This window comes from Poecilia reticulata, chromosome 22, assembly GCF_904066995.2.
Source record: "Poecilia reticulata chromosome 22, P_reticulata-male-v2, whole genome shotgun sequence".
Lineage (NCBI taxonomy): Eukaryota > Metazoa > Chordata > Actinopteri > Cyprinodontiformes > Poeciliidae > Poecilia > Poecilia reticulata.
In genome coordinates this window covers 14,171,738-14,185,705 of record NC_088851.1, presented here as the reverse complement: position 1 = coordinate 14,185,705, position 13,968 = coordinate 14,171,738, and the positions used below count along the sequence as shown (strand labels likewise).

The 13,968-nt window shown below is 37.4% G+C and overlaps 1 protein-coding gene and 1 pseudogene across 4 annotated transcripts; one reads left to right on the top strand and one right to left on the bottom strand.

Moving 5' to 3' along the window:
* Positions 1 to 157: 157 nt before the first annotated feature.
* On the bottom strand, positions 158 to 2,341 carry LOC108166044 (G-protein coupled receptor family C group 6 member A-like; annotated as a pseudogene).
* Positions 2,342 to 2,603: 262 nt separating this feature from the next.
* On the top strand, positions 2,604 to 12,439 carry LOC103458677 (uncharacterized). 4 transcript variants are annotated; one of them, XM_008399662.3, is made up of 11 exons: positions 2,604 to 3,349; positions 4,110 to 4,784; positions 5,856 to 5,975; positions 6,629 to 6,748; positions 7,574 to 7,693; positions 7,998 to 8,117; positions 8,199 to 8,318; positions 8,462 to 8,581; positions 9,523 to 9,642; positions 11,161 to 11,262; positions 11,423 to 12,439. In XM_008399662.3, exons 1-11 carry the CDS (start codon positions 3,073 to 3,075, stop codon positions 11,473 to 11,475), a joined length of 1,947 nt encoding a protein of 648 aa, XP_008397884.1. In that variant the 5' UTR covers positions 2,604 to 3,072; the 3' UTR covers positions 11,476 to 12,439. The 4 variants fall into 4 exon arrangements, with proteins under 4 accessions (XP_008397884.1, XP_008397885.1, XP_008397886.1 ...); XM_008399663.3 differs by having other exon boundaries at positions 2,630 to 3,349; positions 4,110 to 4,685; XM_008399664.3 differs by lacking the exon at positions 7,574 to 7,693 and having other exon boundaries at positions 2,640 to 3,349.
* The last annotated feature ends 1,529 nt before the right edge of the window (positions 12,440 to 13,968 follow it).

Sequence of the window (13,968 nt, the reverse complement as noted above, 5' to 3'; positions counted from 1 at the left end):
AATTCCTGTATGTGTTTGATTCTTCACTAAATAACTACAAATGTCAAATGACATAAAACTACTGAATGATTATTGCAACGTCGTTGTTCACAAAGGAGGCTGCCTGCAGAAATGTGTGGTGCTCTTTCTGTGACCATGTTGTTAAAGCAAAATAGCATCATTTTTTATTTGTGAAAACTTGATAATAACTCAAAATTTTGTTTGTAATTCCATTAAACATTGAGGTGACATAATCTTGAAAGCCCGGCACCTCCTTCTGTCTAAAAATAAAATCAAAAACTGGATCAATGCTTTTGATTCCTTTTATCTCAGAGATTGTAGAAGATGTGGACCAGGTGTCACTTGCTATCCAGGTTCTGTTGAGATTTTTTTTCAATAACTGCTTCAAGGATGATGTGAACATTGGTGACTTTGGTGAACATGATGATGACCTCAGCAGTAGAGTTTCCTATTTTTTACAGCAGATGTCTTGCTGTTGAACAGTTTTTGTCAAAGGTAGCAGGGAGAATCTCCACAAAGTCAACAACGATATTATTGTCACTAAAGAGCTGCAGTAGACTATCGGTTCCAAACTTCCCATATTCATCAATGCTTCCCACAATGGCCACTGATCGCCATGAAAAATTCTTCACCAGCTCATAAATTGGCTTGCGTCTGATGTTTGTCACTGGAAACAGTCCGCAAGAAGGTGGGGAACTTAGATTTTATGCTGAGCTCCTCACTGGTTGAAGCATAGCTAATCTGCGGAGAGCAGCAATGCAATGGTTTTCTTAACAGACACTGAAATTGTGAACAGCTTTATTTACCAATCTGTTTTACCCCAAAATCTTTAGGTGACTGCAAGAGAGCTGAAGATGAAAAAGGGTATTATTCTTCAGTTCTACAATGGGTCAAAGCTTACATACAAATCAACAAAGATAAATCACAAGCGCAAACTCATAATTTTGAAACAAACAAGCAAGAATTCAGAGATAAACTGTACATAAATAATTGCAGGGTTACCTAGGGAGGCATTTGAACATGACATTAATATCATCACATATTATTATCCAAGGGTGAGGTTGGGCAGCAATCTCGGCGTTCGTTGGTTTATCTCTTGGATAGAGTAGATCATCACATGGGTACGTAGGAATATTTGGATATCAAACCAAACCTACAAAAGAAGGCATAAAATAAACAGTACATTTTCTAGCTATGTAAAATGATTCTTTGTCGAGGGCATACTTACTTTTCACAAGATATTGGACCAGGAACTTTTGTTCTGTTGGTTTTTTGGTGAACGGGGAAAAGACCTCCAATAATAACGTCCCCATGAAGATCTGTATTTTTAGTGCTAGAGTGAAACACACTCATAAAAGTTACAAGTACATTCAACAGAAACATGGTGCTCACACAGTTTGATCAGATGTGTCTGCTGTGCTTTCTGTTCCCGTCCTTGTCAGTTGGTTCCTGGAAAATCCATCCATCCATTTTCTTACACCCTTGTCCCTCAGTGGGGTTGGGAGGGGTGCTGGTGCCTATCTCCAGCTAGCGTACCGGGCGAGAGGCGGGGTACACCCTGGACAGGTCGCTAGTCTGTCACAGGGCAACACAGAGACATACAGGACACAAAGGACACACAACCATGCACGCACACACTTAACCCAATTAACCTGACAGTCATGTTTTTGGACTGTGGGAGGAAACCGGAGTACCCGGAGAACACCCACGCATGCACAGGGAGAACATGCAAACTCCATGCAGAAAGACCGGGGCCGGGAATCGAACCCAGAACCTTCTTGCTGCAAGGCAACAGCTCTACCAACTGCGCCACTGTGCAGCCCGTTCCTGGAAAATGTTTCTCTAATAAAGATCCCAAACAGCCTACTGCTGTTGTGTATCATTTGCATTCTCAGACTGTTTTCTGTTGATATTGTTAGTACAGGACACTGACATTAAAGTAGAAAGGTGATTCAAATCATCCTTCTACAGATTTATTTACAGTTCATCCTCACTGTGTGTCATCATCACAGTGATTCTGCAAATAAACCAGTCTGAACAATAAATGTATTAATCTTTGCACTTTACCCTGAGGGCCTCTGAAACCTCTCTGCTGCAGTTTACTCTAATTTCCATGAGAGGGCAGCATGCTTCATATAAATTAACTTTTTTGATCATGGTTCAAATTTAGGGCTAAAAACGTCTTAATATTTAATCACTTTAAATGTGAAAGCGCACTGAGTGTGTTGGGAGTCTTTTTGCAACATTACAGCACATTAGTATGATTTGATTTATACCATTTCATTTTAGTTTCAGTTTACTGGTCTTCTAAAAGGTGAACCTCCATCTGTCTCAAGGCCATTGAATCCTAAGACAACTTTTGTCCACTACTGGCATGCATTTACCTCCCTCCATCAACCCATCAACTCACAGTAAGAAGAAAAACAATCTAACAGCAGGATGCTACTGGCCTGCCACCACCGTGCTTCATGTGGGGACAGTCAGTCTAGGTGGGTGGACAAGTCTTAGATTTGCATGTTGTACCATCCTCTTTCCATCTCACAGAGAGCTCTGTGAGATGTTGAAAGCTTGAGATATTGTTTTGAAAACTAATCCTGCATTAAACTTCTCCACAACTTCACAACTGGCCCATCTGGTATGTTTCACGTCTCTTTTTTTTTTCTCTTTCTCTTACAGTCTGTTAACCATTGAGGCATTACATGAAGACCCTGGAAGTTTGCAGTGGATTTATTATGAAATTTACATTCACACAGAGGTAGCTTTTGATGTTAATTGGTTGCATTTGACTTAACTTTGGAGTATAAGAGTTTTTGCATAAATAATATGCCAGACACTATTATTTATGCAAAAACATTTTTATAAAATCATCCCCAATATCAACTTCAAAAAGTGAAAATATTTAAGGAGCTTTAAACTTAGAACGTCTTTAGTCCATGATATATTGGATTGACCCTCATTTAACGACTTAAAGGGTCTGGATTGGATCTCCGACTCTCCACGCCTTATGGGTAGTGGTCGTGCAGTATATAAATAGGAGTGCACCCTGCTGTAAGCCAGTTGGACGAAGTCGAGATGGTTTCGTTAGTGTGGAAGGTGGTGGTCTTTGGTATCCTGGCGGCGGGATGTCAGGGCTCTCTCCCACAGTCCCGGTCACAGCGTCGGGTGTCTCCAGGGCGCTATGACCTATCAGAGGACTTAGCATCGATCCCGGGGTCGTCTGTAGAGGCGCAGAGTGAGAAACGCTTTCAGGAGGTCCGGCGGGGTGGCGAGAGAAGCGTCCAGCTGCAGCGGGGCGCGCGGAAAAATGCCGACATCCACCTGAGGCACGAGGGACTGAGAGATGACGCAGGTTGGGCGTTTTCTTTCTTTTTTTTTTCCATGGTCATTTTAACTGCTCGATCATGCGGTTGTAGGGTTTATTTTACATCCCATTGCAGTAGAAATTGTTATTGGTTTATTAGCACTTAAAATGATAATACAACTCAAACTTGGATGCGGAAGAGAGCACTATTTAGCTCTCTTCCGACACACACACTCTTCTTAATTTGCTAAGTTGATCGCAATAAGTCTTGGTTTCATGGGTCCAAGCCATCTCAGCGTAAAGCTGCACCATCTGCCTCCTTGCAGCCTGCTGGAGATTATCCAGCAACAATCAGTAGCAGTTCAAGTACTGAACATCTCAACATAAGAACTATGTACAGAAAAATGTGTGGGGAAAAAAAAAAAAAAAATTATATATATATATATAATTGTTCTGTTTGTTCATTGTGAAGTGAACATATTTTCAATATAATTTCTGGAAGAAAATTAACCAACCAGTAAAATCAAATATAATGCTTGTCTTTTTCCTGTTGTTGGGCTTATGCAATAAAACAAAAAAAGAAAAATACATATGGATGCCCCTGATGGTAAATGCAGTGCATGTGTGCTGTTATGTTATAAAATAAGAAAATCAATCAAATAATCAAGGCATGAAACAAAAATGTCAAAATACAAGTAGCTAATAAAAAACCTAATTCACTTTTCCTTGTAAGAATATTTTTCTCTCTGCTTACAAAAAAAAGAACATATAACAAATCTAATAAAATTGTGTTCTTTTTTCTTTACAGCAACAAGAACTAACTGCAAAAATCGCCCTATTGACCTGGTTTTCATCATAGACAGTTCCCGCAGTGTGCGCCCTGCTGAATTTAAAAAGGCCAAGGAGTTCCTGCAGGACATGGTGGACAGCCTGGTCATCAGCAGAGATGCCACTCGTGTCGGTCTCGTTAATTATGCGAGCACAGTCAAGATTGAGTTCCTCCTCAACACTTTTTTTGACAAATCCTCTGTGAAGCAGGCACTCGGCCAAGTTGAGCCCTTAGCTTCAGGCACCATGACGGGCATGGCCATCAGGACCGCCATGGAAAAAGCCTTCACCAAGGAGGCCGGGGCCCGATCCGCTTCCATGAACATTGCTAAGGTGGCTATTATAGTGACCGATGGCAGACCTCAGGACAAGGTGGAGGAGGTGTCAGCCACAGCCAGAGCATCTGGGATTGAAATCTATGCAGTGGGAGTTGACAGAGCTGATATGGCTTCCCTGAAACTTATGGCCAGCCAGCCACACGATGACCATGTCTTCTATGTGGAGACCTATGGTGTGATCGAGAAGCTTACGTCTAAGTTTAGGGAAACTTTGTGTGGTAAGGATGATGATAATGGGAGTGCAGATATTGATGATAACGGACTAGGCCTAAATGGCAGGAAAGACGATAATAATCGTGTCAGTGAAGGGAACAACGGTATGTCAGATCGGTCCTATTCTATTCACCTGTGAGCATATGGGCAGCACCATAGAGAGGATCTTCATTCTAAGGCTAGTGGTCCTCTTCTTTAATTTTAAGTACAACACAAAAACAATCACTAATTTATCACTAATTGGACATGCTACTGAAAAGATGTCCAGAAACTGTGAAAACACTGAGTGGTATTAATGCAGTAAGCATTAAGCATAAATAATCAATTCCACACTAACCAACTTAAAGAAGAAACGATTCAGATTCTGACCACATTCTTTAAAATGTAGGAAACTTAATATGATGCTGTCTATTCTGTTCACAGAAATGTGCTGCTGCCGTAATAAGTGCTGCAAGCCATTAAAAAGTCGTCTAAAGCAGGAACTCATTAAAGGCAACTGCTTTGCAATTAGAGCTTTTAAAAAAAATATTTAGAAGAACTTGACTAAACACAACCACTTTCCTAAAGAAGGTTTAAACCATATCTTATGGTTTAAAACATTTCATTTTATTCTTTTTACAATATTTTTAAGGAAAAAAATGCTTTATACATATATTTCAGCTAAGCAATCATAGCTAATGTATACTTAGCTTGGATCTGTGCTGAAGACTAAATACTAAATACATTTCTTACGATGACATTCACAAGCACAAACACCGCAAATAACTGGTGCCTTGGAAAAAACTGCCTGTTAAACATCCAGTTGAACCTAAAAGAGTATTTTGGGGTTTTTGTCTGAACGACTTGTGCTTTCCAGCAATGGTAAAATCCTTACTGAAGACAAGTTTTGTGATTGGATTCACTTTTTATTTGACTGCATGGTTCATATATGGATGGGCTGTAATTTTAATTTATAGACACTGAACTACTTAAATATCCTTACAAATGCGTAAAATTCAAATCACATAAGATAAATGTAACATCTCTTCAGCTGAATAACAAATATCATACAAACTTACCTGCATGTGGCAGATTATCTAAATACTCACAGACTAACCAAACAATACAAGGAAAACTGATTTTACTGTGATTTTAGTAAGCATAAGCCAATCGGACAGTGAAGTGTTTCCTTTTAGGTTTGGAGCCGTGTGATCAAGGACACAACTGTCAGCATATTTGTGTCAACAGTGGTGACTCGTACATCTGCAAGTGTCGCCCTGGCTACATCCTGAATCCAGACAAGAAAACATGCTCACGTAAGAATAAAAATAAATCTTATTTCTCAGTATTCAGCATTGCTTAAGATTAAATATTGTACAGACACGTCTTTTGTTAGTTAGCTATAAGATTATATCCAAATAATAAAAAAAGTGCTCTATTAAATTACAGTTGTTGACAGCAATCTTGGTGTGCTTCAAGGTTCTATATTGAGTCCTCTTCTTTTACGTTTGTATAACAATGACTTTCCTGATCTTTGCCTGCGTCATAGTACTTGTCAGATACGTGCAGGGTGATAGAGTTGTGAATTTGCATAAAGAAACAAACAGGCTACAGAAGACCTGCAACTTGTAATCACTAATATGTATGACTGGTTGCATAAACCTCAGTGTATGTGTGCAGGTTCGCTTCAAGTTCTGTAAACAGAGCTCCAGATGCTGAAGCTCTAGTGACAGAGAAAGGACAGTCATTGGTACTGGGTTAAAAATGAGACAGAGTTTAACAACTTACTTAACAACCATTTACATACTGGCTTACAAAAATAAGCAAGTCTCTGCTAGTTTGAGCTGTATTACTGCATATGAATACAGTTAAAAACACAGACTGTTAGGTGGTGGAACTTTATAAATCCGTATCATCATCTTCCTCCTGAAAACTATCTCAGCCTGATGAGTGAATGCCTTTTTTTCAGGTGCAGATGCTTGTACCCAGGGACATGACTGCCAGCACATTTGTGTCAACAGCCGTGACTCGTACGTCTGCCAGTGCAGAACTGGATACGTGTTGAACACAGACAAGAAAACATGCGCACGTAAGAACATTTGTTTCTTTCAATAGATCATAAGTTTCAGCTGTGGTGACTGATAGATTTTCTGATTTTCGAAGTCCCAGTTTGCCTCAGAAGTCAAAGGTCTCTTCACATTAGCCAGCTTGCAGATGCAAAATTGGAACTTGCTGTTGCAAATGCTTTAAAGTAAGGGTTGACGTTCATGTCTTTACTTTGTTGTGTTTGCACAGCAATTTATGTAGTTTTGTATAGTACTTGGCATTTCAATCAAATAGGAAAACATTGTTAGAGGTCACAAAAGACTTGAGATTATGGACTGTCACCTTGCAACAACATGACTATGAACATAAACCAAAGTTACTTTGGGCTTACAAAGAAAAATCTAGAAATGTTTCTAGATGTGCAAAGCTGATGTAAACCTCACAGTATCTTCAACTACAGCAAAGCCTAGTTTTACAAAGTATTGACTAGGCACACCTTTTTTTTCTTGTTTAAATTTCTTTCCACTTACTTTGTCAGTTGTACAAAGTGACTCAGCAGTTTGTCACTATGAGGTGCTGTCTTGACAGCACCCCTTTTCTGGTTTAGATAAATGACTGCCAACGTATGTGTTTCAGCAAAGCCGACTATCACATATGCAAATGTTAAGAGGGATGTGTGTTAGAGGCAGACAAAAAAAAAGTGTAAATTACACTTTTGTCTGTTTTCCTCCCTTTTCCTTCGAACTTAGGCAAAAGATTTCTAGGTATCGCCAATTTACGTACAAAATTGTTTCTAAAACCACATTCCAGCTTGGCTGTACCGACAAAACTTTTGTTTGTGTGTCAATGTGGAAGTTTTTCTTTGCAGGTATGGATGCATGTTCTTCACAACATAACTGCCAACATATTTGTGTCAAAAGTGGAGATTCTTATGTTTGCATGTGTCGCAAAGGATATTCGTTGAATGCAGACAACAAAACATGCTCACGTAAGGAAACTCGCAGCCACGTTTAGTATGCTTTGCTGGTGGCTATGCTGAGGTTTCACAGGGATATAGAGACATGTAGAATTTTTGTGTGAGAATGCTTAAAAAAAATGGAGTAAATCCCAAATATTGCAAAATAAAAAGTTATAATCCTTGTATTAAACAGGAATATAGCTACTGTTCTTTTTGATTATTGTTGCATTAAAGCTTTGCATTGCTTGTTTCGCTTGTTTTAATTTCTTCGTCTGTTAGGCTAGAATTAATTGCAGCACTAGGTATTTTGTCATGCAAATTTGTGTCTTTCCAGGTTCTGATCCATGTGCCCTTGGACACGATTGCCATCATATTTGTGAAAATAGTGATGCATCATATGTCTGCAAATGTCAAGTGGGATATGTGTTGAATCCAGATAAAAAAACCTGCTCACGTAAGATTTTTCTTTTCTGGACAAGCAGTTGTTCACTGCATCTCATCTGAGGCACACAGATGTAATAGCTTCTCATTTCAGGTTCAGGTACATGTGCAGGAGAACATGGCTGCCAACACATTTGTGTCAAAACCGATGACTCGTTTGTATGTAAATGTAAAGCAGGATATGTTTTGAATCCCGACGGGAAAACGTGCATACGTAAGGATCCACATTCCACTCTGCATAAAAATATGAACAATTGAAAATCGTCACAGCAGGACTGCTTCATGTGCAGCTTTTTATGGCAGCACAAAAGAAAAGGATTTCTGATATCAGGTGTCTCTGATTCCTTTTCTTTTCAGGCTTAGACACATGTTCTCAGGGACATGACTGCCAGCATCTATGTGTCAACAGTGGAAGCTCATATGTCTGCAAGTGTCAGCTGGGATATTCGCTCAACATGGACAGAAAGACATGCTCACGTAAGCAAATTTATTTGTATTTTACTTAAAATCCAGCTTGATTTTCATAGAAAATTTCAGAAGTGTACATTTTCCAGGTTTCAAGGTGGAAAAGGATAAAAAAAAAATGGTGGCAGTTATATAGATACTTAGGACGCATTAACCTCTTGTAATAAACATATTTCTAAAATGTTTGCAAGGGCACTCTGTTACTTTTTTGTAGTTACTGGCATTGCTGCTTTTAACTTGGAAATTAAGACAACATGTCCTACCACTAAAAGCAGACCTTGTGCCAGCAGATTCTTGTGTACCAGTTTGACAACCTTGGACCTAGATGACTGTGAAATGTTCTTTCTTCTCTGTTTCCAAAATTTGTCTTTGAGGCAACTTGTGTCAACTCAATATATACTCTATATACTCGTTTGCATGTTTAACGTATAATAAAACTCTTTCCGTGACTCTTTCACACAATGAGATGCCAGTGCTATTCTGTGAAATAATTTTCATGCTCCCAGCATCATAACACGACAACAAAACTACTTTTTTGGAGGAGTAAAGTTGCAAAGCAGTTGGGCACAAACCATAAGCAGCAAAACATGCAGCATGACCATGCCAGTTGTCAGAATAGAAAATGGCATGGTCAATAGTTTCCTTAATTTATGGATCCTTATAAATGGGCAAAGAATCAGTAGATCAGATGATTATTTTCCATCCACAGTTTAGATTTTCTGGCATTTATATCTGCCTTTTTTCTACAATGGAAAAATGAATAAAACAGCCACCGGAAAACAAAAAGTCTGAATGTCTGATGTTAAGATAGATTACATTCTGGGACTTTTCTTTCTTATATCTCTTAGGTTGCGTGATTCAAACATTCACAGGTTATGTCATAGACTAAACATTAATTTGATAAACAAACTATGTTTGTGGGCAGAGTAAACTCACTCAGTGTCTTCCTTCAGGTTTGGATGCATGTATTCAGGGACACGACTGCCAGCATATCTGCATCAACAGTGGTCTTTCTTACAACTGCAAGTGTCGAGTAGGATACATACTAAATTCAGACCAGAAAACATGTTCACGTAAGTTTTTCTGTGTTCAAGGCACACCGTTCTCACACATCAAGTTGTTTGGTCATAGATGATCACATTTCCTGAATAAACAGTCTGGCACGGTCTTCCCTATAACTGTTGGAGTGTCCATAGAAATTTACATGACTCTCAATACAGGCCTGTGTTAACATAATGCCAAGGCAGGAAACAAATATGCCCATTTATCCAGGGAAGAGCTGCAAGGCCATGTCCAAACAACTTAATGACCATCATTCAACTGTGGGAAAGATGTACTCATTACACTCTACTAAGGAGTTTGTATCTTAAATGGAATGGAGCTGAGCTTTATCTCAAATTCTATTTAGAATGATCATGTTAAAGGCACAGTATGTAACTTTTATAAATATAAATATATATATACATACATACAGACAGTTTTTCTTGCCCTTCCCTGAGGTCCTACTGACATCTGCAGAAATGCACAACTGAGTCAGAAACTTATTGCTGCCGATTGCTCTCAGAAGCATTGTTGCAATGACCTGTTAAAGGTGGAATGTTGAAAAGGGACAGAGGTCCAATTTCAAGGTGTCAGATTACAAAGTCAAATTTAATGTTTGCATTTTTATAACCTCTGAAGGTAACATAGACACTAGATTGTGCTATAAAATAGTAACATGTGCCCTTTTTAAGACCGTTGTACATAAACAAACGTCTGCAAATCTAAAAAAATCTGAAGAAATGTTGAAGAAAAGAAGAAATCCTTACACAATAATCTAAGAGAGTGATAAAACCTTACAGATAGTTACTGCTAAGGGTGGTTTTACAGAAAGACCTAACTTCAAACAGAAACTTTGCAGTTCATTGTAGTCTTAACATTTTTGCACCATGTACTTGATTTCAGTTATTATTAATCCATTAGTTGAAAAATTACTACTGGCTTTATTACAAAAAGGGTCAATAGCTGTGCTTTTTACCTGCAGGAACGGCTCCAAAACTATTTGCGTTTAACTCATTTCTGCACCTTTAAATTAAAATGTGTGTTTATTTCTTCTTTTGGAGGTTTTTCTGCCTTTATTTCTTCTTCTTGTTTATAACTACACAAAGATCAGAAATTGATAAACAGTATGTTTAGTTGTTCTACACAGTTTATGGGTTCTGTAGGAAAACGTTTAACTATTAAAACATTAGATTCTTTCCATTGGTAGTAACATGTTGCTTTTATATTTGTCTGGATGTCTTTTCATGTTGTGTGTCTTAATATCCCATTTAAGGTGGACTTCATTAAGTAAGCATGTTAAGGTCGTAATTGGTTACACTTTTTGACATTTTAGAAAAACTACTAATCTTTGTCTTTAACTAAAATCATCATAGACCCAATCTATTGTGTGTGCAATCTGAGCCACCTTATATGAAATAACACTTTCAGTTTCATCTAACATTGATCTCTGATTCCAATATCAAATTCTTTACCTGCTATGTCATATACCCAGCATACGATGATCAAAAATTTCTTCTGCCCATGTCAGACATGTGTTTTTGTTGTTTCAGAGGAAATGAGGAGTGAAATTTCAGAAGATGCCTGCATGTGCGAAGCTCAAATTGTATTCCAGAAAAAAGTGCAGTCAGCCATTCAGGAGCTCACCAGGAAAAATATCCTTTTCTGAGTCCATATATTTAGATTTCATTTTACAACTTAAATTGGTTTTAAAGACAACAATCTTTCAGATCAGTTTATATTATACAATATTTTACATTAAAATTGCACTTTTTTTCCCATAAAATATTTACATTTCCTTGACTGTTTGTTCACTTTCTGAACTTTCAGACAAAGTAAACGACATTGAGGGCACATTCCAACATTGAGAACAAAGAGGAACTAGAGGAAAATGTCAAGCACTTTTATTCCAATCAGTGTTACATAATATCATGTTCTGTAAAAATTTTAATTTCCTAATGTCTGAAAATCTGCATTGTGTTTTTAATCTTACAACAAATTGCTCTGGTGCTGTGTTTCTGATAAACTTACATTGATGGCAACTCTGGTGTAATTTACATTAAAAAAAAGACAACTCAACTGAACTGTGTTTATGTCTTCTTGTATAAACCAATTAAAAGTTATATAATTTGCTTTGATTTCTAAAAGCAGGTCAAGTTTTTTTTTGTTTGTTTTAGCAAACAAAAAAATGGTTGAACTCTCTGGTGAAATAGTTCAGGGAGTTCAAATGTGACTCAGACTTGGCCCAGTTTTCTTGGCAACAATGCTTTTAATTAGAGATTATGTCAAGCTAAAGGTTTTGAGAATGTATTTTCTATAAACAGTTATTTTATTTTATTTTATGTGTTTGTGTGTCTACATTTGAATAATGCATTTTGGTGCTTTTTGAAATAGAAAACAGTTACTTGCATGTTTCCTAACAGCTGCCTAAATGAATACATTTTATGAATCAATGTTTTCCACACAACTGTCTTCACTCTTTTAAAGGCATAGTCTTTATATTACTGCTGATACTTATTGCTACTTTCCTATCTGATCAAAAGTGATGACATCATTAACTAAGTTAGGATATTTTCATGAATACATGCTTTATGTGACAGGTGTATTGTTATTTGAGAGCCACATTGCGTCGAATAAGCAATATTGTGCTTATTCAGACTATAAATTACATTGTATTTTACTGGGATTTTATTCGTTAGCCCAACACATAACAGTGAAATGGAAAGATAGTAATACATGGCTTTTATTGTCTTACAGCTGGCAAGCTGAAAAGTGTAAAATGCACTGTGACCCTTTCCTCTGATAACCTAAAATAAAATCAGGTGCAATCAACTGCCTTTGGTTTTCACTTAACAGTAAATGGTGTGTAATTTCATATCAGAATAAATGTGTGAAGGCTCCAGAGGTTTGCTAGAGAACATCAGTGATCAGAGATAATGTACTGTCATTGGAAGCATGACTGTTATAAAACAATATCTAAACATTTGAACATCGAATGTTGTACTGTCCATCACCTGAAAACAGAGTATGATATATGAGGGCAACCCTGACATGACATGATCACCTAAACTGACAAAGAAATAATCAGAAAACCATCCAAGAACTCTGTGGTTGGTTTGGAGGAGCTCCAGAATTATAGGGCTCAAGTGGTGAAATCTGTTGATAGGACAATAACTATACATGCACTCCACAAATAACTATCATGGAGGAGTAGCAAGAAGAAATTCCTAATTTTAAAAGAGCTCTAAAAATTCTTATTTGCAGCTTTACGCGACACAGAAGTTATGTGACACATGGAGCTCCAGACAGCCTTCTGAGAAATGCAATGTTTGACAGACTCATGTGAAGACATGGTAGTAGCAGCCTCATACTACGGAAATACCTTCATTAAGCAGTGACAAGCAAGCTGATCAGATTGGAAGATACAGTGACACAAAGGAAAATCCTAGAGAAAAAAACTGCTGGAGCCTGAAGATGAGACTTGGGTGAGGTTTATCTTCCAGCAGGAAAACAGCTCCAAACAAACGGCTTGAGAAATAATGAAATGGTTTCAACCAGTTAATTTTATGCGTTAGAATAACCTGGTCAAAGTCTAGACCTAAATGACAACTAAGTGAGAGACAGTGGTATGATTTAAAAAGCGCTGTTCACACATTCTCTCCATTAATTCTGAGTAAGCTTGAGCTATTTTTGCACATTTTAGATTTACAAAACTGGTAGAAGCATACAAAAAAAGACTTACAGCTATTTCATAAAAAGGTGTTTAAAGAATTTACATTTACTAAGAGGAACTTTGAAAAACGTGTTTATTCTCCTTTTACTTATCAATGCACCACTTTGTGTTGGTGTAGCACATAAAATTCCCCAAAATTACATTGTAATTTGTGGTTGCACCTCTCAAAGAAACAAACAAATTCAAAGCTGAGAATTTGGCTTTGCAATGTAAATTAATGGAAATTTGGCACCACTTATTTTTTAAAGATTTTTCTTACTCAGATAAAAACAACGAAGTAGTTTTATCAATAGGAAAAGTATGCTAAAGTTTGTGTAATGCCTTGTGTTCATGAAAAATTTAGGTCTGCTTAATTTATGTGCAACAGTGCAAACCATGGCATGTTTAAATTCTTTCATGCAAAACTAGACGCAAAAAATAACTTGCAGCACAGCGATTTTACTGAATTTTAGAGAAGTCAGACAAATTTACTTTAAAACAAGTCTTAATTATGATGCTTTAATGTTTTTTTCCTTTTGTTTTTCTTTTTTCGGGATAAATAGATGGAAATTTAGCTCATAGTTAGTCAAGGTATTGCAAAGCCTAATCCCATTTAGAAAAACAAGCAAACGAGCAAGACTTTTCGGCG